The sequence below is a fragment of the Haemorhous mexicanus genome, chromosome 6, assembly GCF_027477595.1.
Source record: "Haemorhous mexicanus isolate bHaeMex1 chromosome 6, bHaeMex1.pri, whole genome shotgun sequence".
NCBI lineage: Eukaryota > Metazoa > Chordata > Aves > Passeriformes > Fringillidae > Haemorhous > Haemorhous mexicanus.
The window spans coordinates 41,840,831-41,854,156 of record NC_082346.1 but is presented as its reverse complement, the minus strand read 5'-3'; the positions used below and the strand labels follow the sequence as shown (position 1 = coordinate 41,854,156).

Here is a 13,326-nt window from a genome sequence, read left to right as displayed (position 1 = left end):
TCACTGTAACCATCAGATTCATAATTTTTCTTTTCATTATTTGTTCCTCTTTCTCCTTTAACTGGTCAGACACATAAGTATTTTCTGATGGTGGGATATTATTTGTTATGTCGTTCAAGTCTTATGATATCAGCTCTGCAGGATGCCTAGAAAATGAAATGCAAGGAATTGCACTGAAAATAAAATAAAATATTAAAAATAGAATAGAATAGAATAAAATAAAATAAAATAAAATAAAATAAAATAAAATAAAATAAAATAAAATAAAATAAAATAAAATAAAATAAAATTAAAAAATCTTGCAACGGAACATCACTGTTGTAACGAGCTAGACAATGTGTTGAGGGCCTGGCAGAGCGGCCATGAAAGGAGCACGGCCCTGAGGGTGACCCGTGGGAGCCTGCAGGCCCGGCGCCCCCGGGAGCGCTGCCCGGGGCCCCGAGGGCGCGGCCGCGGCGGGGCTGGGCCTCGGAGGGGCCGCGCTCCCGCGGGCCCCCGGGCGGCACTGCCCGCGTCCCGCAGCCCCTGCACCCGGCGACCGAGGGGGCTGGAAACGCGTGGGCGAGGGCCCGGCAGCGGGCAGGGCCCGGCCGAGGGGAGTGAGACGCCCGGCCCTTCCTGCCGTGGATGGTGCGGCGGAGAGGGCACGTCTAGCCCGCCCAGGAGAACCAGAGCACGGCTGCGGGGCAGGAAGAGGGGCTGTGGGAAAAGGGGGTGCCCTACCTTGGGCCGGCCGCAGGAAGGAGGCTACTTGATCATCACGGTCGAAGATTGGAAGAGTACTCTCACTTAGCAAAAGCTCAGAAGCACATGATGACCCCCTGCAGTGCCCTCTCTGCCTGGGCCCTGCTCCCCAGCGAGAGGAGGGTGAAAAGCCGCCTTCTCGCCCGTGAGCTCCGGGGGCAGGGGAGCGGGAGCCGGGGGCTCCTCCGGCCGTGTCTGAGGGGACCCCCACGGGCTCTTCCAAATGAGAACTCAGCCACGGGAGCACAGAACCGGGGCGGCTGTGCCTGTGTGAGGGGCGGAGGCAGGGAGGGAAAACAGCCCCCGATCGGGCTCTTCTCTGGGCTCCCCGCAGAAGAAGAGGCGCTGCCGGCAGTCATCTACCCCCGCTCCCGGAGCACCCACGATCCCTCCCCGTCCAAGGCAGCCGGCTCTGGACACAGGCACGTTCCCAGACGGTTACTGTTTGCCCGCTTGAATGGGGCAGGTTTTCAGGTTGGAAACAGGCGGGGAGAGATATTTCCCATCGTGTGGGAGGCTGACGGGGTCCTACGGTGTTTTCGGGGACCTGCTGCACAGGCTTGGGCTAGTCTGGAAAGTCAGGTATGAGGGACCCTCTGCAAGAGACAGATTCGGGCAAAGAAAAAGAAGGATGTAAGTATAGGGCAGGGAGTGCATACCGATGCGGAGATAACTTTACAGCTCCTTCTCGAGCTAAACGCCTGGCCCGCGCAAGTACTGCCGAGAGGATCTCGTTCAAAAGACGATGCTATTTTAGATAAAATAGAGTAAGCCCCTGCAACTCAAACCGAAGGGCCGGCAGATGCTGCTGCTGCCAGGGGGAACTTAGACCAGAACGAACTGAAACAGCGCTCCACGTTAAAATTAAAGCTCCCGCCGCTTGCATCGGCCGTCCGGCCCACGCGTGGGAGCGAGCCTGCGGGCGGCGCTCCCGGGCGGCGCTGGGCGCCAGGGAGCTCCGGACCCGTGGGCAGCGCCGCGTCGGGACCAGCTCCGGTCCTCGAGCAGCTGCGGGAAGCCCCTTCCCAGGGGAGAGGCCACTCGGCCTGTCCAGAAGGCGACGAGATTCCCAAAACCCAGACGCTTGCTGAGTGGCCTTTGCGGGGCCCAGCTCTTCCTGACGGTGCTGATAACACGGTCTCCCCTGGAAGTCCTGTATTTCCGTATTTTTCTAGGTCAGGTTTTATGTTTGCAGCCTTGGCAGGGCGCGCTGGTGGAGCAAAGGGCTGAGACCCTGATCCCATCTAGTTGGGCAAAGCAGAGCTCACCTCAGCCTGCATTTTCTCCAGGTTGCACTAAAAGCTCGCCCTGAAAAAAAAAAAATCAACGAAAGAAAAAAAGAAGAAACAAACAAACAAAAAGTGTACAGAAACTGGTGCTACTTAAACCAGAGCTGGGAAAGGTGCTGTGTAATTGGGGCCAGTGCTACTAAGCTGACTCCTGAAAACCCCATCAGCTAGGCGCGACTGGAGAGCTCCTGGCTACCACACAGCGTCCCGCATCCTAGGAGAGTGCTTCTCTGCTGAGCCTGGACTCGCAGAGCATCCTGCATAGGGCTTCACTACATAAAGGCTCAAGTGCAGAGCAAGGGCAACTACCGAAATACCCGTTTTTTCCTGTGGCCGTGGGCAGAGGCATCCTGACCTTCTTCTAGACTTAAGAGAGAATTTTCTCCACCAGGGCTACACCACAGCAACCGGACTGAAGAGAATTTCCAGCAGCGGCTGGCTCTGACTAGGGCTTGCTTATTATACATCAAGTCGAGAGGCTCTAAGCAGATTAAGAGAAGATCCTGCCTGTGCTCTCACCTCTGGGAGCAACCTCAGGAGGGAGCTAAGCCCGCAGCCGGACAACAGGAGGCGCTGAGGCTTTGCGCAACCCACGGCTCCCCTCCCCTCCCGGGCAGCGGGCATCCCAGCCGGGGCGGCCTGGGGGCGGCCGGCCCGCAGGGCGGCTTTGCCGGCTCCACGTTTGCTCCGCCCGGTGAAACGCCTCCGTGGTTTGTAGCAGCATCCGATGAGCGTGGCCGGCTTTGTGCCTGCCCTTTTTTCCAGGTACGGAGTGACCCAGCATGGGCTGCCCGGCGTCCCGGCGGGTGTTGCTCTCGCGGGGCTGGGCTCTGGATAGCGAGGCAGCACCGCCCCGAGGTCACCCAGCGGGGGGGTGCCGACAGCGGGGTCTCTGGGGCAGCTGCACTTCTGCCAGCATCCCCGCATGAGGCTGTGCTGCTAGGGGGGAACCACACGCCACAGACCTCAAACACTGCAATGGACAAGCCACCACCTCTGTTTTCAGACATATACGCCGCTTCCATTAGGAAAAGAGGGAGGATGCATACGTGAAGACCGCAATTCTAGTTTTTCTTAGATATTCCACTGGGGTTTGTCCCAATGCCCATGGGTGTAGTTTGACCATTTGAGAAAGCAGGGGTTTAATCCGGTGTTTTTATATATTTTCTTTCCTTCAAGACATATTTTCATATGTTGTTCTCCTCTTCTGATTCCAGAGTTTTGTCTGTTTCAAGGATTTGACTTAATTCTGTTGTCGGATTAAAAAAAAAAAATAATAAAAAAGATGAGGAAAGAGAAAGGGGTAACAGAAAATGCATTTAGAGAACAAGTTAAAACATTTGTCGTGGCAGAGATATGCTATATCTCGTCATTTGAATCCTGTGTGTCTATAAGAAACTTTAAAATCCTGTTTGTGGGGGTGACATTTCCACAGATCACTCGAGAACAAATCACTGTGGAAGCAACTGTGGCCATGCTGAACTATAAGCACGTCAAGCTGAAATTCAGACCCAGGTGTGTATTATAGTTTGTGTGGTATGATGGGCGAGCCTTTTTCAAAATCCGAAGAAGCTTTATTTCCCATTGTTGGAAAAGTTGTTTGGGTTTGGGGGGAGAAGGGTTATTAGCCGCTGGTCGGTGATGTAGATTTTTTTTTTGTTTGTTTTGTTTTGACTTTTTGGTTTTTGTTTTCTACTATGAGGTGATAAAAGTTCTAGTAGCTAGGTGGGAACGAACTCACAAGGGATAGAATAGAGAAACCTAAGAAAAGTCCGTGGTGTTGACATAGGCTCGAAGAGCCGGACAGGACAGAAAATGTTTGATCCCTCTGCAAAGACTGAGAGATCCCTTCCATAATAATAAAAAGCTTTTTCCAATGTCAGTTTGTTTTATCGGTGTTTTTTACCTTTTACCAGCCTGTGTAGAATCCTCCTCCCCTGTTCGTTGTGAGAAATCAGGTCAATAAGCAAGAAGTTGGAAATTAGATACTCGCTACCTATTATTGCTGCTCCTGGGCTTCTGGCATCAGAGAAAGCTTCCAAATGAGCCTTCTGGGCTGCAGGCTTTCCACAGTAAAGATATAAAATGGTTCTAGTGACTCACCTGATGTTTGCCAAGTGGAGGTTAATATCAGTGGATCCGCATTCAGGCCTCTGTCCGTATTTATTGAGAACCTGTAGTGTTATGTCTCAGCACGGTGACTCACATGGTTTCTGAACATAAGACACCCGAAAAAGCAATATCATTATCACCATCTACATAGGACGGCACCCCGTTTGAAGGGCTAGTTTAGCCCGGAGGAACAGAAGGTTGTGGTGGGGGGAGGGTTGGGAGGGCTTTGGGGAGCGCGGAGCCGAGCCTCCTGCTCGTAGCCCGGAGCGCCTAATCCGATCGCCTGCCCCAAGGGCGATGGGAACCTGGGGCGCAGCGGCAGGGCCTGGAGGGACCTACGCGGTAACCAGCTGTGAACTGACGAGCGGGAGAGGGGGGAACCTGTGGACTTCAGGACTCGGGACTTTGAAGCACGTCCCGGCCATCAAGTTAAAGGAGCATCTACCGGCCTTTAGTAAATATTGCCTCTAATCACAGGGGTTTAAGGCTGGATGGCCTTTTGCGTTCTCTTCAAATAGTGGGGGCTGCCCTTCCTTCATCTGCCTCATTTCATTTCCCCCTACCCCTCCTAGCATTTGTCCTGTCCACCTGAAAGGGTGGTGGGGTCCGTCCCCCGTCCCATCCCGTCCCGCCCCCGTCCCCCCCCCCCCCGTCCCCTCTCCCACCTCTGTCTCTCCTTCTTTCCCCACAAGCCTAAACCAATTACGCAGCTTTGCAAATAAAGTGCCGCCCCGGGGGGAGTTGCAGGCGAGGGGAACTGCCTTGTTTGCAGGTGCATCTCCGGCTTTGTAGGTGCGAACGCCTTTGTGCGGCGGACAAATGGGGAGAGGAGGAGGAGGAGGTGGGTACTTCTGCGACGTAAGATCCACATCAGCTCAACTCCACTCACATCCCAGCCGCACTTCCTCACTTTCTCAACTGTCTCGCCCCACACCGCTCCCTGCCTCCTTTTTGGCTGGTTATAGAGCAGAATTCAGCACCCCCCGCCCCTCCTGAGAGCTGGCTTCCTGCTAGGTCGAGCTTTCGGGCTCTTTTCGTACTGCCCGTCGCTCGCTTGCAAGAAGGCTGGATGGTTACACCGGGCAGGTTGGCTCCATAATGTTAGGGACTGTGAAAATGGAAGGGCATGAAACCAGCGACTGGAACAGCTACTACGCCGACACTCAGGAGGTGAGTAAATCCCAGGGTCTGGCTTCGCTTCTGCCCCTGTGCCGGGGAGGACCTGGGGGCGGCTAGGGGTCTGGAGGGGGCAGCAATCGGAGGAATCGGTTTGCAGTCCAGATCCTGCCAACGCAAACGTACCTCCCCCTCCCTCCGGCGCCGAAACTGGCTAGGCTTCCCCAAGGAAAACACAGCTTCCAGGAGCCCTGGAGGCGTTTGGGGAAGACACGGGGCAGCTGCGAGCCCGCCAGGAGGGCCGGGGGGCCGGGGGCAGCCCTTGATCTCATCTAAGAGGCGTAATCTTCTGTCACGGCGGGCACAAAAGCACCCCGTAAACTCTTGGCTCGGGGCAGAGACTCGCCGCGCCGCCGGCCCCCGACTCCTTCCTGGCAGATGGCAGGGGCCGAGGGAGACGGACGCTAGCGCGTCCTGGTCGGGGACAGCGCCTTCCCCGAGCTTCTCGGCGGGACCTCCGGCCTCTCTACTCGCCAGCACAGGGCCCTCACCTGTTAAGGCCGGGGGAAAGGAAAGCAGGGGGAAGACCAGCCGTTTGTCCGTACTTTGCAGACGGGCTGCCCGCGGTGTGCGCTGCTGCCGCGGGCCGGCTGGCGGCGCTGCCGAGAGCCGGGCTGGGAGGGGGCCCGCACCCGGACCCGCCGCCCCCCACCCGGACCCGGTCCGGACCGCTGCAGGCGCTTCCGCCCCCCGCGTCCGTTTGACAGCGCCGTCCATAAGGTGGAGGAGAACCGACCCAAGCGCCCACAGCTGCTGCGGAGGAGAGGGCCGCGGCAGAGCCCGGAGCCTACCCCCGGAGCTCCTCGACCCTGTGTGGCCTGGGGTCCGCGCTGTGCCGCTGAGGCTCTGCAACGGGAGTCCCGGAGAAGCCAGCGCCCTTTAGCACGGCCAGCAGCGCCGCGGATTCCCGCCCTGGAAGGAGCCGTTTTGAGGAAGTGCGGCAGCGAGGCAGGCACCTGGGTGTGCGCACCCGGGCATTGCATCAGCACACCCGGACACACGGCTCCACAGTCCCCACGCCTCGTCCCGCACCCGAGGCTGGCACACGCGCCCATAGGGCCACGCGGATAGAGGCAGATACGTGTCACCGGCTGGCATCTCCTTTAATAAAGGAAAGTCGGCTAAGGGCAAACAAGGGTCATCCTAATTATGTGCCGTTTGCAGGCTCATTTTTCCTCGCTTATACGCATTGTCCACAAACATAAAGTTAAGGGAACTTCGCTTTTACTATTTTTTTAAACTTCAGTCTTTCCTCACCTCTTGCCATTTAATTTGAATGACTGCAAGAATGCAACATGGGAAACTCAGCCTCGTTCTATCATCTCAAATAATTAATGTGATCCTCTAAATCAAAAGTGCGTTTATAAGTTCGTGAAATTTGTGGGGATCAGAAATGAGTTTTAAATATTTAACCGTTGCTTAAACTTCCTTTTCATGTTAGCCGTAGTTCGAGTAAACTGGGGACGTCTTTCTCTCTCCTGTTAAATCGGATGCTGTAGCAGAAAGCACAAATTCAAGCTCTCCGGCTCTGCCTTTTTTAAGAGTTGTGTTATATGTTAGGGTGCTTCCATTTTTTCCACGTCGTGCAATTGTAGAAAATCTCAGAGAGGAGAAGTTCAGGATTTTCATACTTAGGGAAAGTTTTGGTGTTTGATTGGTTGGTTGATTGATTTTTTTTTTTTAACTTTAATTTAAAGACAGTTTTGATAGAAAATATAGACTGGGGGGGGGGGGGGGAGCTTTCCACAGATGAAACAGGCCAACAAGACCAGTTTGGTTTGGGTGAAGGTTTTTAAAATTATTTTGCAACAAGACATTATTGCATCTTGTATGTTTCTTAGAAAAGAAATTTAAAATATTGCGGGAAGGGAGACATGGGTGAGATTTTTCTCAGAAAATACAAGCCTTTCTCCTTGCCACAAACAGTGTACGCCCACCAATTTCAGTACGCTGATGAGTTTAAGTATTTAACTAGCGAGACAGGACACATAAACAACAAAATACGGGAATGCGCCGGAGAGAGCACGTCCTGCCGAGGCAGTCTGACCCGCAGCCCGGCTCCGCGAGGGCTTGGAGCAGCTCAGGGAAGGTGGTCGGTCCGTGCGCCCCGCTGATCCCGGTGCAGCCCGCGCAAGCTGAGACACTCCGGTAAACCGGCAGTGCGTCCGGAGAGAGCACCCCCGCTCCGTGTTTATAAATGTATAGAGATATGAAATAGACCTTTTCATGGAAGCAGCTGCCTTTCCGTGCGGCTTTGGGGAAGCTTTTTCCCTGGTGTCGGGGAAGCGGCCGGCGTCCCGCAGCAGGACGTTTGCTCGGCTGGCTGGGCCAGGCGGGCGGATCCGGCCCCTACGGGGTCCTGCCACACCTCTCTCCTCTCTAACTCCGTCTCTTTGTCTCGCTGCCCTAGGCCTATTCCTCGGTGCCCGTGAGCAACATGAACTCGGGGCTGGGCTCCATGAACACCATGAACACCTACATGACCATGAACACCATGACGACAAGCGGCAACATGACCTCCAGCTCCTTCAACATGTCCTACGCCAACACGGGGCTGGGGGCTGGGCTGAGTCCCGGAGCCGTGGCCGGCATGCCGGCAGGCTCGGCGGGGCCCGTGAACGGCATGCCGGCCGGCGTGGCCGCCATGGGCACGGCGCTGAGCCCCGGGGGCATCAACGCCATGTCAGCCCAGCCGGCCCCCATGAACGGGCTGAGCCCCTACGGCGGCATGAACCCCTGCATGAGCCCCATGGCCTACACCCAGTCCAACCTCGGCAGGACACGGGACGCTAAGTCCTTCAAGCGGACCTACCCCCACGCCAAGCCGCCCTACTCCTACATCTCCCTCATCACCATGGCCATCCAGCAGGCACCTAGCAAGATGCTGACGCTGAGTGAGATCTACCAGTGGATCATGGACCTTTTCCCCTACTACCGACAGAACCAGCAGCGCTGGCAGAACAGCATCCGCCACTCGCTCTCTTTCAATGACTGTTTCGTCAAGGTGGCCCGGTCCCCCGACAAGCCCGGCAAGGGCTCCTATTGGACCCTGCACCCCGACTCCGGCAACATGTTTGAAAACGGCTGTTACCTCCGCCGGCAAAAGCGCTTCAAGTGCGAGAAGCCGGCGAACAGTAAAGCCACTCAGGAGGGCAGGAAAGATCAGGCCGGGGCCTCTAATTCAAGCTCCAACTCCCCCCTGCACAGAGGCCACAACAAACCCGCGCAGCTCGATACGGCCACCTCTCTCTCCAGCTCCAACCCGTCCACCAGCCCTCAGTCTATGGACCACAGTGGATCAAGCACGGAGCTAAAGACCTCGGCCTCGGCCGCCTCCTCCACCATCAGCTCTGTGCCCACCTTGGCCTCCGTCCCACATCCCCCTCACTCATTAGCCCACGAACCCCAGCTCCACCTCAAGGGTGATCCCCACTACTCCTTCAACCACCCGTTTTCCATCAACAACCTCATGTCCTCCTCGGAGCAGCAGCACAAGCTGGACTTCAAAGCCTACGAGCAGGCGCTGCAATATTCTTCTTACGGGGCCAGCATCCCCGGCGGGCTGCCCCTTGGCAGCGCCTCCATGGCTGGCCGGAGCAGCATCGAGCCCTCGGCCCTAGAGCCCTCCTACTACCAAGGTGTGTATTCCAGACCCGTGCTAAACACCTCCTAGCTGTGCAACCCCCGCCGCTGGGGCCGAGACCCCTCCTCCCCTTCCTGGCTTCTCTCCCCGCTTTCCCTGAGACAGACCAAGGTGTTTCCGCACGCTGCGTGCAAAGGACTGTTACTTTTTAATTGTCTCGCAACGCGTTGTGTGTTGTTATGATCCACCACGACCTCCTGCAAAGCCGGCCGCGTCCCGCTTGTACATACTCCCTCCGGCCCCTGCCGCCCAGCCCCTCTCCCCGGAGACCTCCCCAGCCTATGCAGGGTGTTATTAACAAGAAGAAAAAAATGTTGAGCGTGTAAACTACTTGTTTGTGCTTTTCGCCCCCTCGTCTCCCTCCCTTATGTGTTCTATAATCTCATGTAAGTTTACAGGTATGTGGCAATACTTTAACAATACAGAGATGAAGAAGCAAGTAGACATTTAAGACTTTTTTTTTTAATTAAAAAGGCTTTGAAGGACAATACTGCTGTGAAGTAGCAAAACACTAAGAGAATCTCTAAGCAACAAGAGAACTATTTACTTTCTCGGATCATCCTTTTGATACTTGCAAAATAAACCTTCGGCTACTACAACCCACATAAAACCCAGATGCTGCGGGCCGGATCCTGCACTCCCGAGGGGACCAACTGGAGCTTTGGAGTGCAGGATTCGACCCTTATCTTTTTCCAAGTGTTACCTGTTTTTGGGATGTAATATAAAGTTACAAGAGGTCACAGCCAGTTGGATTTTTTTTTTCCTTCCCATCTGTTACTGAAGATTCTAGTTCATCAGGAACTCTCATCAACATGTGGATGACATACTTATTTAATTTAAGTGTATTCATTGTGTATCAGCTAGAACTGTTTATCTATAACCAGGTTATTTTCCCCTCCCCTAGGAAACATTGACTACTACACTGATGCAAGGAAAAGAGGACAGCTCTGTCTCTCCCCCCTTTTCAAACTTGTCTAATAAATTTTTTTTTTTGTGGCCGTTTAATTATCGCCATGGTTAGCTTATTTCATCCAGTGTTATTGCACTTTCCACAGTTTTACACGGTGTTAGCATAGCCAGACGGGTTTTATTATTATTCCTGTTCGCTGTTTCAATGTTCTTAATTTATTGCATGGTTTATATTGTTTTCTTTCTTTACAGCTGAAAATTGCTTTAAATGACCGTAAAAAATAATTACACGTGAATTTAAGAAATTTTGTTAATTTTATAAATGTGATTGTAATTGAAAAAATATTTTGATTTAAAACGATAACTGAGAATTTAATGCGTGAAGTATGTTTTTGATCATTTGCAGTTAAGGACTTTAAATAAATCAAATGTTATCAATGAAATACTTCTGCTATTTTCTTACAAAATTTCTGGGGCGGGTTATGAAGGACAGAGCCGTGTTCAAGAAAATCAAAACATAGTGCTTAAGTGTGGATGTGAAGAGGAAAGATCTGTACGGCCAGCCTTGTGCAGAGGGAAGGCGGGGGACGCTCCCGCAGGGTATGCTTGTGGGGCGCTACGATGCCACCGGCCTGTGAAGCTGAGAGTGTGGTAATGTCCTTTTTTTTTTTTTTTTTTTTTTTTTTTTCCCCTAATTCACAGTTCTCGGACATGTTGAGGGATGGCGGGAAAAGCCACCCGAGGCGATGTAACCTCCTGGGTGTTTTGCGGCCAGGGCTGCCGGGGCGGCGGCAGCCAGGCTCGCCGTTTCTCCGCCGGACGGGACGACGCCCACGGGGAGCATCCCCAGGGCTGCTCCACGCCGCCCCGGGCCGCTGGAAAGGCCCAGATCCCGCTTTGTAGTTCCGTCTCGGAACCATCTGTCGGAACGACACCAGCAGCCGCGCTGGAGAGCTCTGGTCCCCAGCGATAGACTTTGTCGGGGGAGGGGAGTTTAAGTGTGAACGGATTTCACTGTGTCGAGCCCTGTTCGTGCACGGCCGCCAGATAAAAGAACTGTGTAATTCTCGTAATTATCACATAATTGCCCCCTGACGGGTTAGGGACAGCGGCGACAAACTAAATTAAGGTTCGACTTAGAAAAGAAAAGCCAAGCCGGCGTCCCAGAAATCTCATACATTCCTCCAACACTACTACCCAGCTAAAAATGGGAGGGAAAAAAGAGCCTTGGGAGTGCCCCTCTGCTTTGCAAGCGTGGCCGGATTCGCGGTGATCCCGCTCGGAGATGCGCGCACGGCTCTCCGGGTGACACGGAGCAGTCTCCCGCGTCGTGCTGTGCGGGTGCTCTTGGTCGGGCGGGCATTTACCGCAGGTCCTCCCCCGGTTGCCCACTGCGAGTCCTGCAGCGGGGGGGGGAGGGGGTTCTGTCCCCGTCGCCGTGTGCGGCCGGTAACCCCATGGCCCGACTGTGTGGCACCTTCGCTTCTGAATGTCCCGAAATGACAAATATCAACAGACCCCCCGCAGCCAGGGGCAGCTCGGGGCTGCTCGGCACCAGGTCTGGGCAAGCGGATCCTATTTAAAGACCCGCTTCTTCTGCCAAGAGGAGCTTCGTGAGAACCGAGACAGGACGAAGCCAATTTTCTGCAGGACTTCACTTGTCTCCCACAGACTAGTCTATAGAGAATATGCCATTGCAGAGTGGAGACATTGATTTAATGCCTTGGGCTTATACACGGAAAATATCAATCGACTGACAGCGATAAGGCAGCAAGTTTCACATATCAGCTGAGGAGCACAGACCGTGTGTAATGGAAATATTTGGGGCGTGGGTAATAAAAGGGTTTAAGCGGACCGACGCGGCTCCAAACCTCTCAGAGATAAGGAGCGGAGCCTGTCACGGATGCAGCGTGTGCCCTTTCGCCACTCTCCATCAAGATTATATTCCTCCCCTTTCTTCTCGTAGGCAAATGGTGTCTGCGGTGGGGAACGAGCCACTGACAAGACAGGGATGCAGCTCATGTTAAAAACGCGGGTCCCCGGCGCAAAGCACGCAGCATTCTGTGATCAGTTTTAAGACTTGGAAATCAACAGCAGGGCGAAGAGTCCCGTTTTACGTTCCGCTCCTAGCTGCCCTGCTGCTGCTACTGCTGCTTTAATCCTGTGCTCAGGGAACCCCAGCCAGAGGGCAAATATAAACTAAAAATGGGATCCACAAGAAGAGGGTGCATCCCCAGCCCCGCAGTATGTAGAGAGGAGTTTGCGAGCGTCTCCTTCCAGGCGGACCCGTCCCTCTGTGCTAGAAGGGAAGGAGCTGGCGGGCGTGGGGCTTTTGCTCCTGTCAGAGATGGTGTCCTAGCCCCGCGTCCGGGACAGAGGCAAAGCCCGCCGGGCTTCAGGTTCCAGGCTCCGACCGACACCTCAATTTATAGGGGAACTTCGTCTTTTCCTGTTCGGCAAATTACCTCCGACCGGCCACGTGCGGGGGAGCGAAAACGGCTCATTTAGCGTCATTAAATACAAGCGGGGAGTAAATCGGGGCGGCGGGGGATCTCTGTAAAGATTTACGCGGAGTCTGGGCGGTGAGGAGGCCCCCGGCCCGGGACGAGGGGGAGATGCTGGGTGCGCCGGCGGGACAGGGGCTCTCGAGGCGACGCGGCGGGGACCCTGCAGCCGGGGACGAGGGGACGTGGAAGGGTCCCCTGGCGCAGCGGAGCCCTCCTCTGCCGCGGGGTCCGACAGTACCGAGCCCCCCGACAAGAGGGCACGATGCCCCTGAGCCCCCCATCCGTGGCACCTCCTCGGAGCACCTGCGAGTAGCACCTGCCCTTCGCAGAAGGGAAGAGTCGGTGGAATAAAAGCAACTTCAGCCGCCCAAGTCAAGTGGGAGAAATAAAACAAGTAACTGCTGGGTTGTTCCCTGGGTGTGAATGGACAACACTGGCATCTACATCGGCAAGCACTGGGAGGATATACATTATTTTGAAGGAATAATTCCAAATGTTCGGGACTACTGAAAGACGAGAAAGAAAAAAATTGCCGGACAGTTTTTCTTTGACTCCTATTCGTGTCAATAAACCATAAGTAAATCGTGAGAGAACGCTGCGAGAAAACACTTCAGCCATTGGCATAGCTTCAAAAATTGTTTTGAAATGGGTTGAGTAGGTATTGAAATTGGTCCGTCAGCACAAACACGAAATAAATTAATTCCCTTGCTATAACACCAACCAGTCTTTAAAAGAGCAATTGTCTCGGTTTTTCACAGAAATGTAATAGATAAAACACCTGATTGCGATAACAATGCACTCTGTATGGTTTCTTTCCTGTTTTGATGAAACGGATTCTAGGCATATATCTGTGAGCATATGTGTTTAATCACTCTGAAAAGAACATTTTAAAATCAGAGACTTAATAACTAAATAGATTCCGTGTGCATTTTAGTGATAAATCTAA

The 13,326-nt window shown here is 53.9% G+C and overlaps 1 protein-coding gene and 1 long non-coding RNA gene across 2 annotated transcripts; one reads left to right on the top strand and one right to left on the bottom strand.

Moving 5' to 3' along the window:
* Positions 1 to 3,079: 3,079 nt before the first annotated feature.
* On the bottom strand, positions 3,080 to 4,951 carry LOC132329160 (uncharacterized). The gene is made up of 3 exons (XR_009486980.1): positions 4,811 to 4,951; positions 4,137 to 4,246; positions 3,080 to 3,275 (listed from the first exon to the last, which is right to left on the bottom strand). It is a non-coding gene; the product is annotated as an uncharacterized LOC132329160 (long non-coding RNA).
* Positions 4,952 to 5,040: 89 nt separating this feature from the next.
* Positions 5,041 to 10,316, top strand: FOXA1 (forkhead box A1). Its single transcript, XM_059849924.1, has 2 exons — positions 5,041 to 5,315; positions 7,732 to 10,316. Exons 1-2 carry the CDS (start codon positions 5,244 to 5,246, stop codon positions 8,992 to 8,994), a joined length of 1,335 nt encoding a protein of 444 aa, XP_059705907.1. The 5' UTR covers positions 5,041 to 5,243; the 3' UTR covers positions 8,995 to 10,316.
* Positions 10,317 to 13,326: the final 3,010 nt, after the last annotated feature.

Coding starts and splice junctions, on each gene's coding strand:
- FOXA1 (XM_059849924.1), top strand. CDS start 5,244: ATGTTAGGGACTGTGAAAATGGAAGGGCATGAAACCAGCGACTGGAAC. Junction 5,316..7,731: donor ACTACGCCGACACTCAGGAG/GTGAGTAAATCC, acceptor TCGCTGCCCTAG/GCCTATTCCTCGGTGCCCGT.